At 33.6% G+C, this 21772-nt stretch overlaps 1 protein-coding gene across 1 annotated transcript in view; it reads right to left on the reverse strand.

Moving 5' to 3' along the window:
- SMIM14 (small integral membrane protein 14) overlaps window positions 1-21772 on the reverse strand; it is a 54752-nt gene that overhangs the window by 23041 nt on the left and 9939 nt on the right. The window contains exon 2 of the mRNA XM_032496109.1: window positions 7897-8006. Within this exon, the coding sequence (XP_032352000.1) occupies window positions 7897-7971 (75 nt within the window). The 5' untranslated portion in view covers window positions 7972-8006. The remainder of the gene's footprint in view (window positions 1-7896; window positions 8007-21772) is intronic.

Genomic DNA, 21772 nt, shown 5'->3' on the forward strand with positions numbered 1-21772 from the left:
TGTGGTATGTACACATACAATGGAATTATTATTCGGCCTTAAGAAAGAACAAAATCTTGCCTTATGCTACAACATGGATGGACCTTCAGGGAATTATGCTAAGTGAAATAAGTCAAACAGAGAAAAGAAAAATACTGTATGATCTCATTTATATGTGGAATTTAAAACAACAACAAAAGATCAAGCTCGAAGATACAGAGAAGAAACTGGTGGTTGCCAGAGGTGGTGGACTGCTGGTGAATGAAATGGGTGAAAGGGATCAAAATGTACAAACTTTCAGTTATAAAATAAGTCGTGGGGATATAATGTACAGTACACATTATATATACAGTATACAGTATGGTGATGATAGTTAACAATACTATATTGCATATTTGAAAGTTGCTGAAAGAGTAAATCTTAGAAGTTCTTATCACAAGAAAAAAAACTGTGTATAGTGACGAGTGTTACTTAGACTTACTGTGGTGATCATTTCCCAATATATACACGTTGTACACCTGAAACTAATGTTATTTGTCAATTATGCCTCAATTTTAAAAAAGAAGTGGAATCTATGCCCCCTCCTCTTGAAGCTGAGCAGGCTTCAGCCAAAAGTATAGCTTAGATGTGTGTATGTGATTTCTTAAGCGAGGTCACCAAAAGTATACAGCTGCTGCCTGGTTCTCTTCCTCCCTCTTCCTCTCTTAGGATGGATGCTTTCCCCCTGGAACCAAGCCACTGCACTGAGAGGGAGCCAAGCAGCCGTATGAAGAGCCATATGTAGAATTCTGCTGACAGTACTAGGTACGGTTTCAGCCACTAGATAGCATCAAACAGTGAGTGAGCAAGCCTCCAGATGCTTCCTGCTTCCAGCCTCTGAATCTTGCAGCTAAGAATCCAGACATTACACAGCAGACAAGCCATCTCCACTGTGCTTTATATGAACTCCAGTCACATAATTTGTCAACTTAATTAAAAGGCTATTATGCCATTAAGTTTTGGGGTAATCTGTTATACACTCATAATAACTGGAATATAAAAGAAACTGAGTAACTTATAATCAGTAAAATGGCAATGAGAGGCGGAGGAACATAGGAGATTTTTACTTTTCCCTTTCCACACTTAGTACTGCTTGAATTTTGTGCCATGAGGACATTCAATAGTTATTTTATCTTTAAAATAAAATATAACCTCATTTCTGTGAAAATAAAGGAAAACCAGGAGGCCAGAAGGGGGAGCTGTCACACAGTACCACTTAATGTCAATTATGAGAATGGTCAATCATAGACTTAATCATCAAAAGGAGAGAATCATCAATTTACAGGTTCCAACAGGAAAAGAGGTACATTGCATTTCCTGTAAGAAATCAACTACCCCAGCAACTCAGCCAATGAAAAACGATCATCACCCTGAACTCTCATTTTTCTCCAGTGGGCTTTTGTTCAAAACAATCCCTTCCAACTTGCCTCTTTTTTCTTTATAAAATGGCATCCCTCTCTTCTTTAACTGTTGGACTTGTTTGCATGGTTTTTTGCTGTGGCTTGTTGTCCTAAACTGCAATTCTCTGCTATTCCCAAATAAACCCATTCTTGCTAGTAAAATAACTGACTTTTCTTTTTTTTTTTATTACGGTATAGTCAGTTACAATGTGTCAATATCTGGTGTACAGCACAATGTCCCAGTCATGTATATATATATACATATATTCATTTTCATAAAAGATTATTACAAGATATTGAATATAGTTCCCTGTGCTATGCAGAGGAAATTTGTTTTTTTAAACATATTTTTATATATGGTGGCTAACATTTGCAAATTTCAAACTCCCAAATGTATCCCTTCCCACCCCATTTCACCTGGTAACCGTAAGACTGTTTACTATGTCTGCAAGTCTGTTTCTATTTTGTAGATGAGTTCATTAGTGCTCTCTTTTTTTCTTTTTTCAGATTCCACATATGAGTGATATCATATAGTATTTTTCTTTCTCTTTCTGGCTTACTTCACTCAGAATGATTAATCTCTAGGTCCATCCATGTTGCTGCAAATGGCATTATTTCATTCTTTTTTTTTTTTTTTACAGCTGAGTAGTATTCCATCGTATAAATATACCACAATTTCTTTATCCAGTCATCTGTTGGTGGACATTTAGATTGCTTCCATGCCTTGGCTATTGTAAATAGTGCTGCTATGAACATTGGGGTGCATGTATCTTTTTGAATTAAGGTTCCCTCTGGATATATGCCCAGGAGTAGGATTGCTGGATCATATGTTAAATATATTTTTAATTTTTTGAGGAATCTCCATACTGTTTACCATAATGGCTGCACCTGACTGTTTTATTTTCAAGGCCAACACTTCCTAATTTGTAAAATCAACTGTACCGTTAATCACAGAAGGACTATCTAGTCTTCCAGTGCCTAGGTGATACTGATAAAAAGTATTAAGACTTGAAAGAAGAAAGCCCACTAAAATTTCCTTTATTGACTAAAATAAAAACCAAAAGTTAATCACATGAATTAAAAAGGCTTTGTAGCAACATGGAAAACGCTAAATATTATTAAATTAGGGAAATACATATATATATGTATCTCATAGTCCATACATGTTTATTTGTTAGAAAGATCTGTGAAGGTGCACACCAAATTCATCTAGGGAAGTAGGAATAAGTCAAATATAGAGAATTGAGTGAGGAATTTACTTCACATGTATTTTTTTTGAAAGAACATTTATTATTTATATCAATAATTAAACATTTTACAACAGTATAAATTAATAGGAAAAGATACTAGCAGTAGATATATTTTCTGGGTAGGGAAGTTTCTCAAGAAACTTCAGGCATACATCTTCCAGGAAAAGGCCAATAACAGGTCTTACTTAGAGTGACTTATTTAAGATCAGTAGACATTAGTCACAATTTACAAGGCCTTAAGACTTCTAAGAGGAATATGACCAATGATCTCCCAGATCACAGGCTTATAGTACTTTAATACGAAAACAAATTTAAGTAAAGATGTAGAAGTTTCACTTACACTGTTTAGATTAGAGCTGAAATACAGAGCTCAACAAACAATAAAGGATTATCTGCATCCCAAATCTTAGGTTACAACAGAGAACAGGAAAAACACAAAGCATGATTTAAGTTCACATTTCTAAATCCACCTGTTCTCTCCTTCTGGAACTCCTATCATTAACAGAAGAAACTGTATATCAAGAGATAGTCAAGGAGAGCAGGAGGCGACAAAAGTCACAAGGGAGCAGAAGAGGCTAAAAATAGAATAATTCTGCAAATGGCTTCAATGGGAATTGAAAAAAATCCCCCTTCAGACTGTCTTTACGGATGTTAGGAAGTATGAATGATTTAGAAAAAACCGAAACAACTAGGTACACTAGTTATAACGAAATACCTCCCCCTGTTTAAAAAAAAAAAAAAAAGAACACTATCCTCAGAGGAGGCACACAAAAAAAAGCTAAACAACTTAAAAGAATGATTTATAATTAGATTATGAATTTTGTGTTGGCATCTTTCTACATATGTTGTAGTATTCTACTATTATATCAGTAAAAATCCATATTTATCAATGGGTATATTCCCATATTTAGTCAAGTAATGAAACAGAGAATTCAATGGAACATGATAGGATACCTGATTTTAATTGAAAAGGACTCATTGTATATTCTTATTCACCTCTTTAAAAAGTCTCATTAGCCAGTATTTAATAAGTAAAGCATTAAAGTTCTAATTAGAATATTAGACTAGGATACATGAATGTCTGAAATGTCAGATAGCGCCTCCATTTTTTAATGTTTCTGAACATTTCAGAGACAAACAGAACTCAGCAAATACAAAATCTGGCAAACAAAACCTGGCAAACATGCACCTGGCAAAATACAACTGCATTAAGAACAGTCTAGTATTTGTGTAACCCAAGGATGCAATTAAATCATAGGAAGGAGATATGCCAAGAAAGCAAGTAAAGCTTTGTCATGAGCACCCCAAGATGGGCATTCTTTGTACTGCAGTCTTATAACCTTAAACTGAAACACTGTTTATCATGTATCATTAAAACACTCCTATAATAATACAACCAGAGATATATTCATTTGTTTTAAAAGCCCTTATTGCAGATATACAATAAAGTGAATGAAGGAAAGAAGTTCAGTTATGCACACATCAAGTATAAGCTGTCTACTATTTGTGCAAATGGAGATGTTGTATCAACAGCTGGATATACAAAAGTCTGGAATTCAGGAGCAGCAGCTTGGGCCAGTTTTGCAGCATGGGTTCATTCTGGCATTAACACTCCCGTTCATCTTATTCATTTTCTAGGTTGTCCAATGTAAGTCACATAATACTCTGTTAATACGTCCTTTTCTGCTTAAATCAGCTAGAACTTCTATTATTTACAATGAAGAAACCTTAACTGATATCATTACTAAATCAGGAAAAGAAATTAGTTTTAAATTTTCAAGGAACAGAAGTTTATTAAAGTGGAAAGGAACTTACGGTAAAAATCTTAACTATTCCTAAGCTCAAACAGGCAAAGCCTGTTTCCAGAGAACAGAACTGCAACCTAGCATACAACTAATCAACAAACCATAAATAATCTGCATTAAAATCTTCAAGTTTCCCCAGGTTTTTACTTGCTATTAGCATTTTAAATTCTCAGGAATTGACAATACTCTAAACTACAAGAAAACCCAATTTTACTACATGAGGTCAAAAATAACAAAAATTTCAAATCAGAACTTGAAGTTAATGAGATGTTACACTATTACAAAGATGAATTAAATGTCCATTTAAAAAAAAAAAGAGACTAAATCTCTGCTCTGTCATCATACTATAACACAGTATTATTAATGTATCTATGAATTTCCTGAGCATGCAGACATCTAAATTCTGTTAGTTATAACTAACACAGAGAAGTTATAGTCAGATAAACTGCTTTTAAGATATAGGCTGTGGAGTTAGAATCCCACAGAGCAATAAGATAACAGGTACTGAGAAAAAAAGGTCCTCTGAAGTACCTTTGAAGAGTCGAAAATAATGAATGCACGAGAGGTAGAAAAGCCTAGTATATCATAAAAGAATACTGATGACATTTAAGTGAAAAAATTGAGTTTTTGTTAGACTACTTTTTACTGATTATAAAATTTATTATCACAGAAAATGCAGGAAACTATAAAAGAGAAGTCTCAATATTCTACAATCCAGAGATAACCACTTTTAACATTCTGGTGTATTTTCTTCTAGTCTTTTTTCCTGTGTACAAATATATATAAGGTATATGTGTGTGTACACACAAAATTATACTCAATGCCATTTGTATATCCTATTTTCTTTCATTTCATATGACATGAATTTCTCTTGTGTTATTAAATATTTTTCAAAGAATTATTTTAAACATCTGTATACGATTTTATCGCATGAATGTGTCATGATATAACCACTGCCTTACTAGGTGACATTTGGGTTGCTTATAACTTTTTATTATTATAAATAATGCTAAAGTAAATAGCAGTATTCATAAATCTTTGAATTTCTGAATTTAGAGACTATATCAAAAGCTACTTTAGAAAAAAATGTTTAAAAAGCACTTAAATAGCAAAAAGTAGATATGATCCAAAAATGCTGCTTGATTCTGAATTTAAATAAGAAATGCAGATGAAATAAAAATTCAAAAGCACAATTCAATTTAAACAAATGTCTATCAAACCTAACCAGCAAGTTTCCTTAGTGAATTAAATGAGTTTCTCCTCAATACTATTATCAGCATGTTATACACAGCAGATCACCCAACAGTAATTTACATTGTGTGAAAATGTCCAGCACACACTAAAGAATATGGACTTTTAAAGGATTTGTAAAAATCTAAAATATATTTTCACATAATTACAAAATATTTCAAACTAAGATTGCTATAAATAATGTTTTATCAAGCATGAATTAATGTGCCCACTAAAAAAGGAGAAAAAAAGCTAAACATGGCTTTCCTGACAATCTATCAAAGAGAACAGAAATATACAGGGAATCATAAAAAGTAGGGCTTAGTTTTAGCCATCTCTAAAAAAAGCAGCAGAGCTAACAAAATAAAGCATGATACTGTTAGAAACAAAAAATACTGTAGTGAGAAATAAAAAGGTAGTAATCCTTATTAAAAACTAGTATCCTGGATCACTTATATGTGGAATCAAAAAAATACAACAAACTAGTGAATATGACAAAAAAAAAAAACAACAAGCAGATTCACAGATACAGAGAACAAATTAGTGGTTATGGGAGGGGCAGGGCAATATACGGGTGGGAGAGTTGGAGGCACAAACTACTGAGTGTAATATAGGTTCAAGGATGTATTTTAGAATATGAGGAATATGGCCAACATTTGTAATAACTGTAAATGGAAAGTAACCTTTAAATTGTATAAAAAATTTTTTAATTAAAAAAAAAAAGTACAATGTTGATGCCCACTCACAACAACACACACAAAAACCACTAAGGAAATTTACCACAAGTAAGTTACATGTCTAATTTTTGTTTCAAATATCACATTTAATTTGAAAAAGAAATCTGCCTTATGTTTGACTGAATTAAGACATAAAAACTATCAGCTCTTAAACTTCATAAACAAACAGGAGAAAATATTTTCTAAACTATCCTTTACTCAAACTAATCTATTTTTACATCAAGTTATCAGAGATATGGCATTCCCATTATATTTCTATACTCACAAGAGTCATAGTTAATCTATAAGTTCTTAGTTTATTGCTATCCTCTCTAAAGCATTCTTAAGGATCATAAGTCCTAGTATATGCTGACTCTCAAAGGAATACCACTCACCGTCAATGCACTTCTAATGACTATGTATCAACACTGAATAAGCAGAAAACCTGCTTATTAACTACCAACAATTCAAATAATTGAGCAGCTCTTTGTACCTGCCTTTATTAACTGGCCTATAATAATACACCCCTGTACAAGAGTACTTTAAAACAACAAAATGTGTTACAATGTACAACATGACAATATACAGCTGACCCTTGAACGATGAATGAGGGAGTTAGGGACACCAACCCTCCATACAGTGGAAACTCTGCATGTAACTATAAAGTAACTATACCTAACTATAAAGTCAGCACTCTGTGTACATAGTCCCTTCGAATCAACAGAATTCTACACCCTCAGGTTAAACCAATCACAGATTGTTCAGTACTGTAGAATTTACTATTGAAAAAAATCCACATATAAATGGACCCTCAGAGTTCAAACCCATGTTGTTTAAGGGTCAATTGTACTTTATTTATTGTGAATAATGGTCAAATTTCTCCTTTTGAACATAAAAAGTATAAAGTATAGTACATAAACAGCCCTGTATTTAAGCTTATAGACTAGTAAAGTCTTTAAAAACCTACAATTCAAATTTCACTACACTCAATTCAATAAAGCTATCCAAAACCTGTTGTTCAGAAATCTGCCTCTGTCAAATAGTTGAATTGGATTTGAAAATGATCTTTACAGAGACTTCTGTTATGCCATTTGTTGGAGTAAGATTTGAACTATATCATAACAGGAACTATGACTTCATAGCAGATTATCAGGTAAACAAGCTCCATATAGCCCAAGACTATATGCATTAATACAGAACAGAAGAGTCTGTACACAAATGTGTGCTATCCACCTATAATGGTGAATTTCATCAACAAAAATTTATCATAAATAAAGACAGCAATTTGTTTTTATCTCTAATGAAAAAGCTGGTATCAAGTATCTTAACCATTATGACTTATACCACTGCGGAATTTCAATTATGAAGTAACTTTTAGTGCCCATCAAATGTAAATCTTCCAATAACCAACATTCTCCCCAAAATAGGATAGAGGGGTACAGTTCAGTTCTGAATAGGACTGTCCTGTTCATCTCACCAGATTGATCAGCCTTCTCATCGCATGTTCATGAGAGCAAACACATTCACAGGGGTCGAATCCACCTTCTGCCATGATTACCCAGCTTGATTTAACTTGACTGTTTAAATCTAGGAGGAAGGAAAAAATATTTTAAGACTATTATTCAGAGTTACTCTTTCTCTTAAGCTATAAATAATTCATGTATGTATAGATTTACAATTGTTCTTTTAAACTAAGTATAGTTCAATTTATTAATAATGTATCTATGAGTTTATTACTAATCTTACATGAATTATGAACTATACAAATGACTGGATACCACTTCTGTCATCAGACTGATTTCCTGTAAGTGTAAATGTCTTCAGACACTCTACACTGGACTCACCTGTGAAGCTGGTGATACTTGAGCACTATTCTGCTTGCTTACTTAATTCTTTAACTTAGTTAGCCTCACCACTGCTATGGACTGAATGTTTGTGTCCCTCATAAAATTCATATGATGAAGCCTTAATCACCAAGGGGATGGTATTTGGAGGTAGAGCCTTTGGGAAGTAATTAGGTCATAAGAGTGGAGCCCTTATGAATGGGATTAGTGCCCTTAAAGAAGAGACATGCTATCTCTCTCTCCACCACGTGAAGATACAACAAGAAGGCAGCCATCTACAAACTAAGAAGAGGTCTCTCACCAGACACTGAATCTGCCCACAACTTGATCAAGGAACTCCCAGAATCCAGAGCTGTGAAAATAAACATTTCTTGTTTAATTTACACAGTCTGTGCCATTTTACCACAGCAGCCTAAGCTGACTATGGTACCTCTGCAGCCTTTATCCTACCAAGAAGGCCAGCTGAAAGAAAAAAAAATCAGTTATCTAAAATGCTACCAATGCTGGGGGTGGGGGTCCATGAATTAACATGACAAGGATAGCTGGGAAGATTCTCAATAAGAATAATGAGTAACAAGATGGAGTACTAGTGATACTTAAGATGGAACTGACAGATCAATGGAACTCATAAATTAATTTAAGGGAACTTCACTCATTCAAAAAGTATTAGCACCTGTGCTGGGCATCAGCCACACAAAAGTGAGCAAAAACTTTATATAGTCCTTACTTACCCTAAAGGGTGGTAAGATTCTAATGGTGGAGATAAACATTAATCTAAGTATTTTAAAAATTATAAATACAAACCTGTAACTGCTATAAAGACAAATGAACCAAAAAACTAGAAAAGATAACACAGAGAATGAGAGAAAATACTTGCAAATCATATTTCTTATAATGGTTTACTCTCCAGACTATATAAAGAACCCCTCTAACTCAATAACAAAAACAATCCAATTTAAAAGGGACTTAAACAGACATTTCTCCAAAGATATGCAAACAGCCAATAAGCACAAGAAAAAACGTTCAATGTCATTAGTGAAATACAAAAAAACCCCCAAAAAACCCACAATGAAATGCCACCTCACACCTATTAGGATGACTATAATTTGAAAAATGGAAATAAGTGACATGAAGAAATTAGGAACCTCCTAAATGGCCTCTCTGGAAAACCATTTGGTGGGTCCTCAAAAAGTTAAATATACAATTATCAATTACATTTGGAATTTGACTCAGCAATTCCATTTCTAGGTATTTATCTCCAAAGATTTGAAAACAGGAACTCAAATAGATACTTGTATGCTAAATGTTCATAAGAAAATTATTTACAAGAGCCAAAAAGTAGAAAGAACCCATGTGTCCAACTACTGATGAACAAAAAGTGGTATATACTTCAATGGAATATTACTCAGTCATAAAGAGTAATAAAGTTCTTCTGTATAGCACAGGGAACTATATTCAATATCCTGTAGTAACCTATAATGAAAAAGAATACAAAAAGGAATATATGTATGTATAACTGTATATGTATGTATATATATGACTGAAACATTATGCTGTACACCAGAAATTGATGCAACACTGTAAACTGACTATACTTCAATTAAAAAAAAAAAGTTCTGATATATAGATGAACCCTGAAAACATTATGCTAAATGTCAAACACAGAAGGACGAATATTGTATGATTCCACTTACGTGAAATTTCTAGAATAGGGAAATTCATATAGACAGAAAATAGAATGGTAATTGCCAGGATGTGGGGAAGAGAGGAATGGGGAATTATTGCTTAATGAGTACAGAGTTTGTTTGGTGTGATAAAGTTTTAGAAATAGACAGTGGAGATAGGTGCACAACATTGTAAATGTAAAGCCATTAAATTGTACATTTTAAAAATTGTTAAAATGGCAAAATTTGCAGGGGGTGTAGCTCAGTGGTAGAGCACTATGCTTAGCATGCACGAGGTCCTGGGTTCAATCCCCAGTACCTCCATTTAAATAAATAAATAAACAAACCTAATTATCTCCCCCTACAAAAAGAAAAAAATTTTAACAAAAAAAAGGGGCAAAATTTGTTATGTATATTTTACTACAATTAAAAAAAAAATTGTGGTTCCCCAGGACTAGGGGGCTTGGAATGAAGTGGAGAGTGACTGCTAATTGGTACATTCTGGGTGAAGATAATGTTCTAAAATTGAATATGGTAATGGTCACACAACTCCATGAATATGCTAAAAACCATTGCACTGTACACCTTAAATGGTGCATTGTGTGGTATGTGAATTGTATCTCAATAAAGCTGTTACTTCAAAAAAAGATAAATGGTGCTTAGAGAGCATAATCTGGTTCTAAACTTATCTAGGGAGTCAGGAAGACTTAACGAAAGAAGTTAACTCTGAGTTGAAAGTGGATGGATTCACTAGAATACAACAGGGTGAAGTGGAAGGTATGGGGATTGAGAGCTGCAGGCATTCTAGACACAAATTGAAGAGCAGTGTGAAGACTGTAGGGAGTAAGATTATGACCTGATGAAGGAACTGAAAGAAAGCCATGATGTGCTGGGATCCAGACAGCAGAAGAGTAGTCTGAAATGAGATCAGAAAGGTCAGGGGGCCAGGCCACACAGGGTCTTCTAGGCCATGTTCAAGACTAGGTCTTCAAAGAGCAATGTGAAGTCCATAAGGGTTTTTATGCCTGTGTATTTTTAAAAGATCGCCTTGGCTGCACTTTGGAAAACTGATAGTAGAGAAGCTAGAGTCAACATAAAGAGACAAGTCAAAATGTTTCTTTCATTAATTAACTCAGTAATCATGATGTCCATTACAGAAATACATAGGTTTGATGACAGCCTATCAAATCACTAGGCAGGAGACAAATTATTCCACAAACAATGTTGGGAACAGCTGACTCCCTACCTTCATTCCTTACACCAAAACAAATTCTAGATGGATGAGTGATTTAACTTTTCAAAATGCAGCCACATGTAGAAATAGTCAGCTAGAGCAATAGATTAGAACATAATGTTGACAAACTGATCCATGATTTTACCAGAATTTAGAATATGATGAAGATGCCATTTTAAACCATGGACTACCTAAGTAGGATAAACGATAGAACTGTCTATTTTTTTTAATTAAGGTATGATGCATACATAGAGGACTGGAAGAATATACATCAAACCTAATTAAGTGGTTAGCTCTGGGGAAGAGAATATAATTTTGGAGACAGACTTTCCATAAGGAAAAAAGGGATCAGACTGTGCTGGGTGTGGACATAACACAAGTGTCCACTTACAAATACTGATCCTTCTTTCCTCCCTATCACTGCCTTGCCAGGCCAATAAAATGTGAGTTGAAATTAAATGATATAGTACTAAGCTTTTTAAAAATGAAATTCAAATACTAAAATACCCAGTATCAATCCAGTTAATGTAGCGCCTCAAGACGAAAATGCTAAGAAAATATAAGCAAACAGATTTTTACAAAGGAGACTTGTGTTTATCACCCATAAAAATTGTAGAACAGCTATTTTTAAGTCTCTTTTTAATCCATTTGATTTACAAAACTAGATTCCACCACCACTTCTCCCACCCCCCCCAAAAAAAACAGAGCTTGGAGGCAGGAATCTATGTTAATCATCAGCCATAGTAATTAATAAATATTTACTGAAATTTGAATGTTTATTTTCTCTGTATCTACACATGAAAGAAACATATAAATCAACTAGAATTTTAAAAGTATGTTGCTCTTAATTAGCCTCCAGTAAAATGAAAAAATGTGTTTATAAATAGGACATTCCTCAAAAGTGCTAGGTTTCTGTGGAAATTTCTACATGAGCTGTTTTAAATTGAGTTGTTTTAGATACTATTCAGTTTTCAGTTAATAGTTTCCACTTTAAAATTACTTGGTTTGGTTTGGTTTTGTTTTTAAATAGAATGGAAATAGTTCTCTGTTGGCCCAGACCTCAAAACAAGTGTCAACACACAGCAGCACACTAGAGCAAAAAACTTAACCATCCCACCCCACATTTAGATTCCTTGGTGTCCAGAGACATTAAGAAGTTGCTCTATCCTGGGCAAGACAGAATCTGGTAAATCAGCCTAGAAGAGGCCTTGGATAGAAAGTAATTTAAAGCAATGCTTTTGCCTTTCATGTTTCACAGGAGTTGTTCAGCTCCTCAATATATAACCCTAATGTGAGAATAATGCTAAATAATGTTTAAGTCATGGGCTTGACCCTTGAAGACAACCAACTTTACTCCAACTGGTCACAAAGGGCCTAGTTGTAAAAATAAGAATAGTGCACTGAAAAAGTTCAAAATAATCTAGGGGAGGAGAGAGGAAGTAAATACAGGCAGAGAAGAAATAAAATTGGCCATAAGCTGAAGCTGAGTGATAGGTACTGGGGAGTCTGTACAATTCTACAATTCACTTTTTTATATTTTAACACTTTCCACAATCAAGGGTTTAATTTATATATTAGTAATTTCCTATTATAGTTAATACTTGTGATAGCAATCTGACTCTGGGCATAAATTAAGAAACAGTTTACAGGTGACTTTTTATGCAGTATAAAGGACAAAACGCATCTAAAGCTCTCACACTATCCCCTGCTAAACTCTTTGCACAGAAAAGCAGTAAAATAATCCACCCTCTCTGTTGGGAGGGCAAATACAATTCTCCACATCCCTCAGATCCGAGTCATTTCCTCCTTTGACTAACAAACCTTTCCTGGTAGAGTTCAGCTGTAATAAGTTAGTTGAGTCATCCTGTCTCTGTATGTACTGAGGGAGTGTTCCAGTGCCATTACGCAATTTATTATCTGCTGTTAGAACCTTAAACACTCCAGCTCATGTTGGGTGGGTTTAATTTACTTTATTTTACCTTTGGGGAGTCAAATTTAATTGCCTGTTTATAAGTTTGGAAAAGGTCGAAAAGTAGATACTGTAGTTCCACCACTGTGTATTTTCTAGAATTATGCCATCGAACTACACGTTTATATAATGGATTGATTCCTTGGGAAATAAACCTCTTAAAAGCAGTTCTTGATTAGGCCAGTCTTAGTAGCAAATATTTGTAAAACAACATCATCAGTGTTATGTGTCAGTATCAGTGGTATCCCTGGAAGTACACAGAGTAAAATGGCAACTGTCAACCTTCCCATTCTTCTCTCCCCAATTCTCCGCCCTTTCCCCAGAGGTACCACGGTCAACAGTCTGGTATGAATACTTCCAGGTCTCTTTATATGCATTTATACCCTTATAAATACATATATCCATCTATAATTTTGGTGGGTTTTATGAGGTCCTATTATACATATTCTTTTTTTAAATTTTTTACTGATTTATAATCATTTTACAATGTTGTGTCAAATTCCAGTGTAGAGCACAATTTTTCAGTTATACGTGAACCTATTATACATATTCTGCAACTTGCTTCTCTGTAACATAAAAAGCTTTGGAGAACTTTCAATATATAAAGCTCTACTTCATTCTTTCTAATGGCTACATAATACTCCAAAACATGAACACATAATTTTAGCATTCCTTTAGTAGAGATAACTTAGAGCCTTTCCAATTTCTTTATTAACATAATGTTGCAACAAACATCTATGTGCCCATATTTTTGTAGGACTGAGTACAAATAATGAAATCTCCAGATCTAAGGGCATTCACAAAAAGCCTTTACCAATTTTAATTCTATGAATAGCACACAGTACATATTACTAATTGTATAGCATAGTAATTACATAAAATATTATTACTGTCACTAATACTACAATAATACATGGACACATTCAATTTAAAAAAATTTTTGCCATAATGTCAGGCCCCCAAAATATGTCTCACTACTTTATTTCCTAATTCTAATGAGGCTGCACATCTTTTCAAGTTTGTTGGCACTTATATTTCTTCTTTTTCAAACTCTTTTTGTCTCTTTAGTATCAATCCATTATCTCATAGTAAGATTGAGAACTTGTTATAGGTTATTTTCTTCCATTTCTTCTAGGTGGCTCCAAAGCCACATTAGTAAGAATCTATTTTGACAAATTTTTCTATTTAAATATTTATCTGTCAGACTATCAGCCAAAGAGTTAAGAAAATTGTAAACCACAGAAAAATAGATCTAAAATCCCAAGACACCAATTGGAAATAACATCCAATGATAACGTGAAATATTTTTCGGAGAGTATTTTCACTTTCTTTAATGTTTTAACTAACAAATTAATTTTTTCCAGGTACAAGCTGGAGGAACTGAAGGGTAGAAACAATAAACTCTGGATTTTCTTTTGACAATTTTACTTCAGCTCTTTTATCCTGGAGCTATTTTTTGTTGCTATAGATGTTAAAGTCTAACATGAAGTAAAAAAAAAAAAAAAAAAAAAAAAAGTCTTCCAAGACATTAAAGATTAGGGGGGAAAGCATTTATATGTTTGTACGTGTGTATGAGAGTTCATTTTGGTTCCTCTTACAGAAGAAAATACTTCATTTGGGATGTATCTTTTAAAGAAGCTATTGTCTCCTAAATTTCTTTTTTAAAAGAGGGTATTTTATAAATACCTAGGGGTAAAAAAAATTTCCCAAAATATAATAAAATGCCAACATAGGTTTCAAGATTATAAAAGTAATTTTCAAACAGGTTAGCTATTTTTCTAACACATTGCAATATAGTAAATATTTTTAAAGTATTTTTAACACAAAATGCTTGGGAGAATCAGCCATGCAGGCTTGAAGCAAATAATCCAGTCATATGCTAGATTAACCCACTATAGTTCTTGCATTAATTTGGAATGGAATTATCATTAGATGACTTTTACCTAAACCTGAATAAAAAACAAAAACCTGGAGATGATTAAAAATTAAAGGCCACTAAGCAACATGCTAAATAAATCTCTTAAGTCTCTAAGAGACAACACGTTAAAACAGGCAAGATAGTCTCTAAAAAATACTGGAAATAGGTAAAGCCCAAGGGAAAAGGTAATTCCCCAAAAGGGCACTACAGAAATATTTTCAAAAGGTCACCTTAACTAAGTAATTAAGAAAATACAAATTAAAGTGTGAACTTTCACCTGAAAAAAAAAACCACACAAACGGGGTACCATGAAAAATTTTGCTAGTCCAACAGTTAACAGTTATGACCCTTCTGGAATGTAATTTGGCAATATGTATCAAGAACTATAAAAATGTTCTTATCAGTGTCCTTTAAAATACTCCAATAGAGGTGGGGGATGGGGGAGAAGGAGGGAAAGGGACAAATCTTCATTACAGAATTCCAAGTAATATTAGCAAATTTATCGCCCTCTAGGAGGTTAAGCTTAACCCTCCTGGACTCTGAATGTGGACTAGACTTAGTGACTCATTTCTAACAGACAGAATTCAGAAAGAGAAGGTAACTTTACAGTAGAGAAACCTAGCACACACTACCTTAACCAAAAGATCAAGGTAAACATCATTACTGATTTGATACCATGTACCTTTGGTATGATGGGATGAGAAGGGCACGTCACCCTATGGTATTCTTCCCCGAAACTGTAACACCAAGTCTAGTCATGAGAAAAATAATCAAACCCAAGTTGAGGCGAATTCTAAAAAACAGCTACCCAATACTCTTCAAAACTGTAAAAGACATTTAAAAACAAAAAAAAGGAAAGCCTACAAAACTATCACAGACCGGAGGAGACAAAGCCGACTAACACTACTTCCAGGTGATCCTAGGAAAGTACTTATAAATGATAAAAGAAACAGACTGTTATTGATATTTTATTTATCTTAAGTTACTAATACTGGGCAATGTACTAATAATTCCACAATCATTCATTGTTCTCCCAAAACTGTTTGGGATTGCCCTCCCTGTAATGCTACCAAGCAGCTTATAAATTAATTTTAATTTGATGCAAAGTACTATGTATTAGGCATTCCTGTCCTTCTGTGCAAGCATTCAAAATGTAACAAAATGTCAACTTATCCTCTACACATCTCAGATCCATTCCTACCTCCACCCACCCCAGGAAAAAGATAAGAAGAAAAAAGAAGAGCAGTCAGTTCTAAGAACCCAGAATTAGTATAACTTGCTTTTTCCCTTATTTTTCTCAAGGTTGGATTATAAAAATATGTACCCTTATTTAACCTCTCTACTCTTGCCAATCTCTAGTTTCCCCTCTTTTTCAATAAGGTTAGTTCCCTGCTTCCAAGAGCAATATTACTAAGAAATTCATCTCCCTCACAAGAAATGAGTCATAAATCCACTATGCTCAATGTGAAATTCCTGTGGTTAAGAGAAAAAAGTATATAGAATGACTATATGTGCAGAATTTAAACCTAGGGAGGAAGTATTCTACATTTAAATGATTGTACTGATTCTCTTAAAGTGATCAAATATTTATCTTGTTTTCCTAATTTTCTCTACTGCATTGTACTTTTTAAATCAAATCACATATTTACATATGGTTATGTAAATCTGTACATATATGTAAACATTTCCATACACATGTAAACAAGATTCTATCCAAAATAAATACTAAATGTTGATGCCAAAACTCCCACACATTAATCACTTAAAGATAAATTTTTATCTATGAAGAGATGTTTGCAAATGGTTTAAAGCCTTAAGACTTTAGCATTTAGAAATGATTATATCATTGGTTGCCTCTGGAAATGGGGCCTAAGTAGCCAGGGACAGAACTAATAAGGACACTTTTCATTGTATACTGTTTTGTCTTCTGAACTGAATATTAACTTTTTAAAAGAATAACCTTACAGTAAGCTTCTTGTTATTCCAGTATTAGAATGATTAGCTCTAGTGACAAATAATTATATCTCAATTTTTCTCTTGAATTGAATATGCTAAATCATCTTAATCCTCTATCTGACCCTCTGTCATCACTGAATTTGCTGGGTAGGGTTATTATACAATAAAAGGGATTCTAAACTCTGTACAGAAATGTGTTACAAAATAAACTAAATCTCATTATCAATGAGAAATGACCAAGTATATGAACAGACCACACAATCAATACTTCTAAAGTCAGTCTTTGCTCTAAATCTGAGGTAATCATTCTGTGCAAAAATCAGTTTTCAATGTTTACCTTTCCCTTCCTCTACTCATCCTCTAGTGGAAGCTTAAAAATTAAGAGACTCAAAATGCTGAAACAACATAGTATACACCACAAACTATTAATATTGGTATAATGTTTTGGTAATGTTTTGTAAATTGAGTTTAAAATAAAGGCAAATGGGAATTCATTTTAAAAGTACACATAAAACAGAAGGAATATAAAGGAAGAAGATAAGAACTAAACTAGTTTTGTTTCAGGTGTTTTCCCAAGGCCCACTCAGAATCAAAGACATCTGGATACATACTATAGCTGGGAAATAGAGGGAAAAAAACAAAAACGTGGAGTGAGGAGAGGGATAAGAGGTAATTTTACAACCCAGTCAACAGGAAATCAACTCTTTCTTCTAGAATTTCTTGAACCACACATACAATCATAAAATTTATGTGTGTATATCTCAAACTTGAATCACAAATAAATGAGGAGCAGATCAATATTTTAATAAATAGTCCCTAGGAAAACCTGCTAGCAATTAAGAAGGAAAAAAATTCATCAGTAATTCTAGAAAAAAATTTAGGTAAATATTTATTTGACCCTAGTGGAAGAACTTCCTAAAGATACACACAATGAAAAATATCAACAAATCTACAACATAAATGTGTACATAAAAAAAAAATTCCAAATAAAATTAAAAGAGCAAAAGAACTGGGGAAAAAAACCACACTCTACTAATGTGATGAGCAAAGACATCTTAATAACACAGAGCATATGCAAATAGATTCTTAAATTGGAGACTGCATTTGAGATCACAAATGATAATAACTTTATGACAATATGAATCAGAAGTTAAAAAATGTTCATGCCCTTTGAATAATTCCACTTCTAAGGTTATATCAAAAAAAAAAAAATCTGAAGCAGGGGAGGGTATAGCTCAGAAGTAGTGTGCGTGTTTAGTATGCATGAGGTCTTGGGTTGAATCCCCAGTACCTTCACTTAAACAAACAAACAAACAAACCTAATTACCCCCCCAAAACAAACAAAAAATCTGAAATACAAGGATTTCTGTACAAAGATGGTTATCACAGCTTTATAATAGTGAAAAATTGGAACAATCTAAATGTCCGGCTAAAAGGGAATATTTAAGCTATGATACATATTATGAACTATTATGCAGCCAAATGTTTCATTTTCTTTCATAATAACATGGAGAAATGAGCAGAACACAATATTAAAGTACATTAAATAGGATATAAAAATAAGCAAAGCACAAAGCATAAAAAAAGGCACTCAAAAAATTGAAAAAAAAGTATCAAAACTTTTAACACTGAGTATCTGTGGATGACAAGATTTTACTTTTCACTTTGTATGTATTTTACCTTTCAACAACATACAATGATCATATATTACTTTATAAATCAGGAAAAATTGTTGGATGCAATAAAACTAAGGAAAACTAATTCATATTTTTCAACAAATAAATGGTAAAAAGTAAATAAATAAAACCTTAAGAGATGGTAGGGATATGGTTACAGTTTTAGAGATTTAAGATGTATCAATAAAATTCCACATATAGACCTTGTTTGAATTCTGATTCAAACAAACCCAGTAAAAGGACAATTATAAAATAATCAGGAACTCTGAACACAGAGTGGATTAAATGACATTTATGACTAATTTTTCTTAACATAACTACAACGTCAATTGTCATATCTAAAAAGAGTCCTTATCTCTGAGAGATCCCACTATTTCCAGTTAAAGAGATATTATGCCTGGGATCTAGTTGAAAATAATCCTGCAAAGGGGGAGATAAAGACAAAAAAAACAGCCACGAGGTGAATGACTGTTGAAGCCAGTTGATGGATACGCAGGGATTCATTATACCATTCTACCTTTTAGCACTAAAAATTTCAAATATATCTAAATTTAAAAAAAATACATTTTCATAGAAACACAAAACAAAAACTGCTCTGCTTCCTCCCCATGCAAACATAGGGCTCTCCTTGAGGAAGCAGGGATAACCAAGCCTGATTCAAGGTCAGAGGATGAAAACTCTTTCTACTGTAATTTGAAGAACGTGATTTATAATAAAATCATCTTTTCAAATAGCCAAATCTTAACAGTAATCAAGAACCATACCAAAATTCTTTCCATTTAAAAAATAAAAACCCACACCAAGAACAAAATATAAATTAACAATTTAGATAGAAAGCATGCAATTTGTTTTTACAAGACAGAAAATAGAGGTTGGTCAATGAAATGGAAAACTCGGAAAAAGCATTCTATGCATTTTTAATCTAAAAAGCATCAATGTTACTGGTTAAAGCTCCAAAGTTATAAAACCAAAAAAGTGAAACATATGCTAGAAACTGCTAGAACTGTCCCCAAGACATTCAGGGAGACTACACTTGTTTGCTCTCTACTCTATTTTTAATCTTATTCCCAATTATGTCACAGAGGTAATTACTCACCTCTAAAAATAATTTTTTTCTAGAAATAGCTTTCTGATCCCGAGTTTTTACCCAGTAGCCAATCAGAAAGCTGATCAACCAAATGAGCAGAGCTATCCCAAAACTCTAACTACCTTTCATATTAAACAGGGAGAACATAATATTTGTCTGTCAACTTCCATAATACTATCATTATTATACAGTATACTGATATGCTATATTTAGTAGTTGGGATTACTTTTACCAGATGACCCAACATCTTAATGTAATAAGGTGTTCAGATTTACTCATATACAATACATCATTTTGTAATGTATTCATTTGCTTTATTCCTTTATCAGAAATGGATCTCAAACATAGCTATACTTGGTAATAGTTTATACTTGCTTATAGCTTTACTAAATACTTTTATATCTTAACAACAGCCCTCTGACAAAGTCAAAGCAGGAAAATTAGCCCTTTTTTAAAATGAGGAAAGTAGGTTCAGATAAGCTAATAATTTAACCATGATTACACATCCATACAGTATGAGACAGACCTTGGACAGGAAATCACAACGTCAATTCCTGACCAGGACTCATTCCACATGTCAGATATGACCAATCATGCTAGTTATATTTGTTTCACTATTATAAAGACAACTTTAGAGCAGTACAGAAATTAGATAATCATCAACTGACTTCCTAATACTTCTTACTGATGACATACATTTGCATCTCTGATTCTCTGATGGGAAGTGGACAAGGAAAGGATGCAAACTCAAGTTCAAATCAATCAATCATTATTTGTTAAAAACTGTGCTAAAGCTATGCCTGGGAGAAGTTAAAGTTATTTTTTAAATTTAAATGTTGAAATAAACCCCACTATACACCCTAAATACCACAATTCTCTGTGCTTAGGAATTAAGACTTCCTGAACTCTATCACGACAGATTTTTAAAATTCAAATTAATAGTCAAGCAATTATAGTCACAAATTCCTTATCGTACTCCCTATATTGATCCAATAGGGTGACCCTATATTGTTTGTAAACAAAGAATGCTGCCAGTCATTCCAGTTCTACAAGGATCAAGTCATCAGCCCCTGCAGCTGCTGACCTTTAACTCCACCCTGAAAGAATTTAGGATGAAGCATTCTGTTTTGGATATATGATCCCCTAGATAGTTAAAATGCATTTCTAACGAAGAATTCCAATGACCCTATATTCTTGCATCTTGCCATACACAGAAAAGCACTATAGAGATATATGGTCCTTGTGACTAGTAATAACCTTTCACTTCACTATACATATAAATATCAGCACCTCCCTTACTTTGGAGCAGTTCTCTGAGCTATCTGAGAGACTGTCTCTTGTGCTACAGTCCTCAGTAAGACACTGAATAAACTCAACTCACAGCTCTCAAGTTGTGCATTTTTTCTCAAGTTGACAGTTCCATCTAAAATGAGCTATTTATAAGAGAAAATATAATAAAAACCGCCTCTGAAAATCTTATAAAACATTTTTACAGGATAACAGAAAGCTTAAAGATACTCTTTCAGAGTGCAGACTATTCAAAAGGAAGTGACTAGAGCAGGCTAGACAGAATGACAACCAAATGTTTGTTTTTCACAGAGTGGAATGGGAAAGTGTAGAAGAAACAAGGTCAGCATAAGCAGGAGGCCCGTGCAAGATATCACTGCACAGATAAGGTAGAGATGAGACAATGCCTAGTCCTCATTTATCCACAGTCAACAAATTACAATTTCGCAGTGGTACTGTTACAACTTTGGGGATGCAACCGTTCTCACCCCCGCATTTAAAGAGGAAAGAACTGAGGCCCGGAGAGCTTCAGTAACTTACCCAAAGTCACGCAATGGAGGTGACTTCTCTCCCTTCTCTCAAACCCATGTCTTCTCTCACTTCTCTTTCTGGAAAGGATGTATCTAACAAGTCCCCAGGGGACTAGGTAATTGGCAGAAGAGTTCAGAGGAGGATACAGAAGAAATAAAAGGCAGGCCCTACCTCCAAGAGATTGCAA

The sequence above is a fragment of the Camelus ferus genome, chromosome 2, assembly GCF_009834535.1.
Source record: "Camelus ferus isolate YT-003-E chromosome 2, BCGSAC_Cfer_1.0, whole genome shotgun sequence".
NCBI lineage: Eukaryota > Metazoa > Chordata > Mammalia > Artiodactyla > Camelidae > Camelus > Camelus ferus.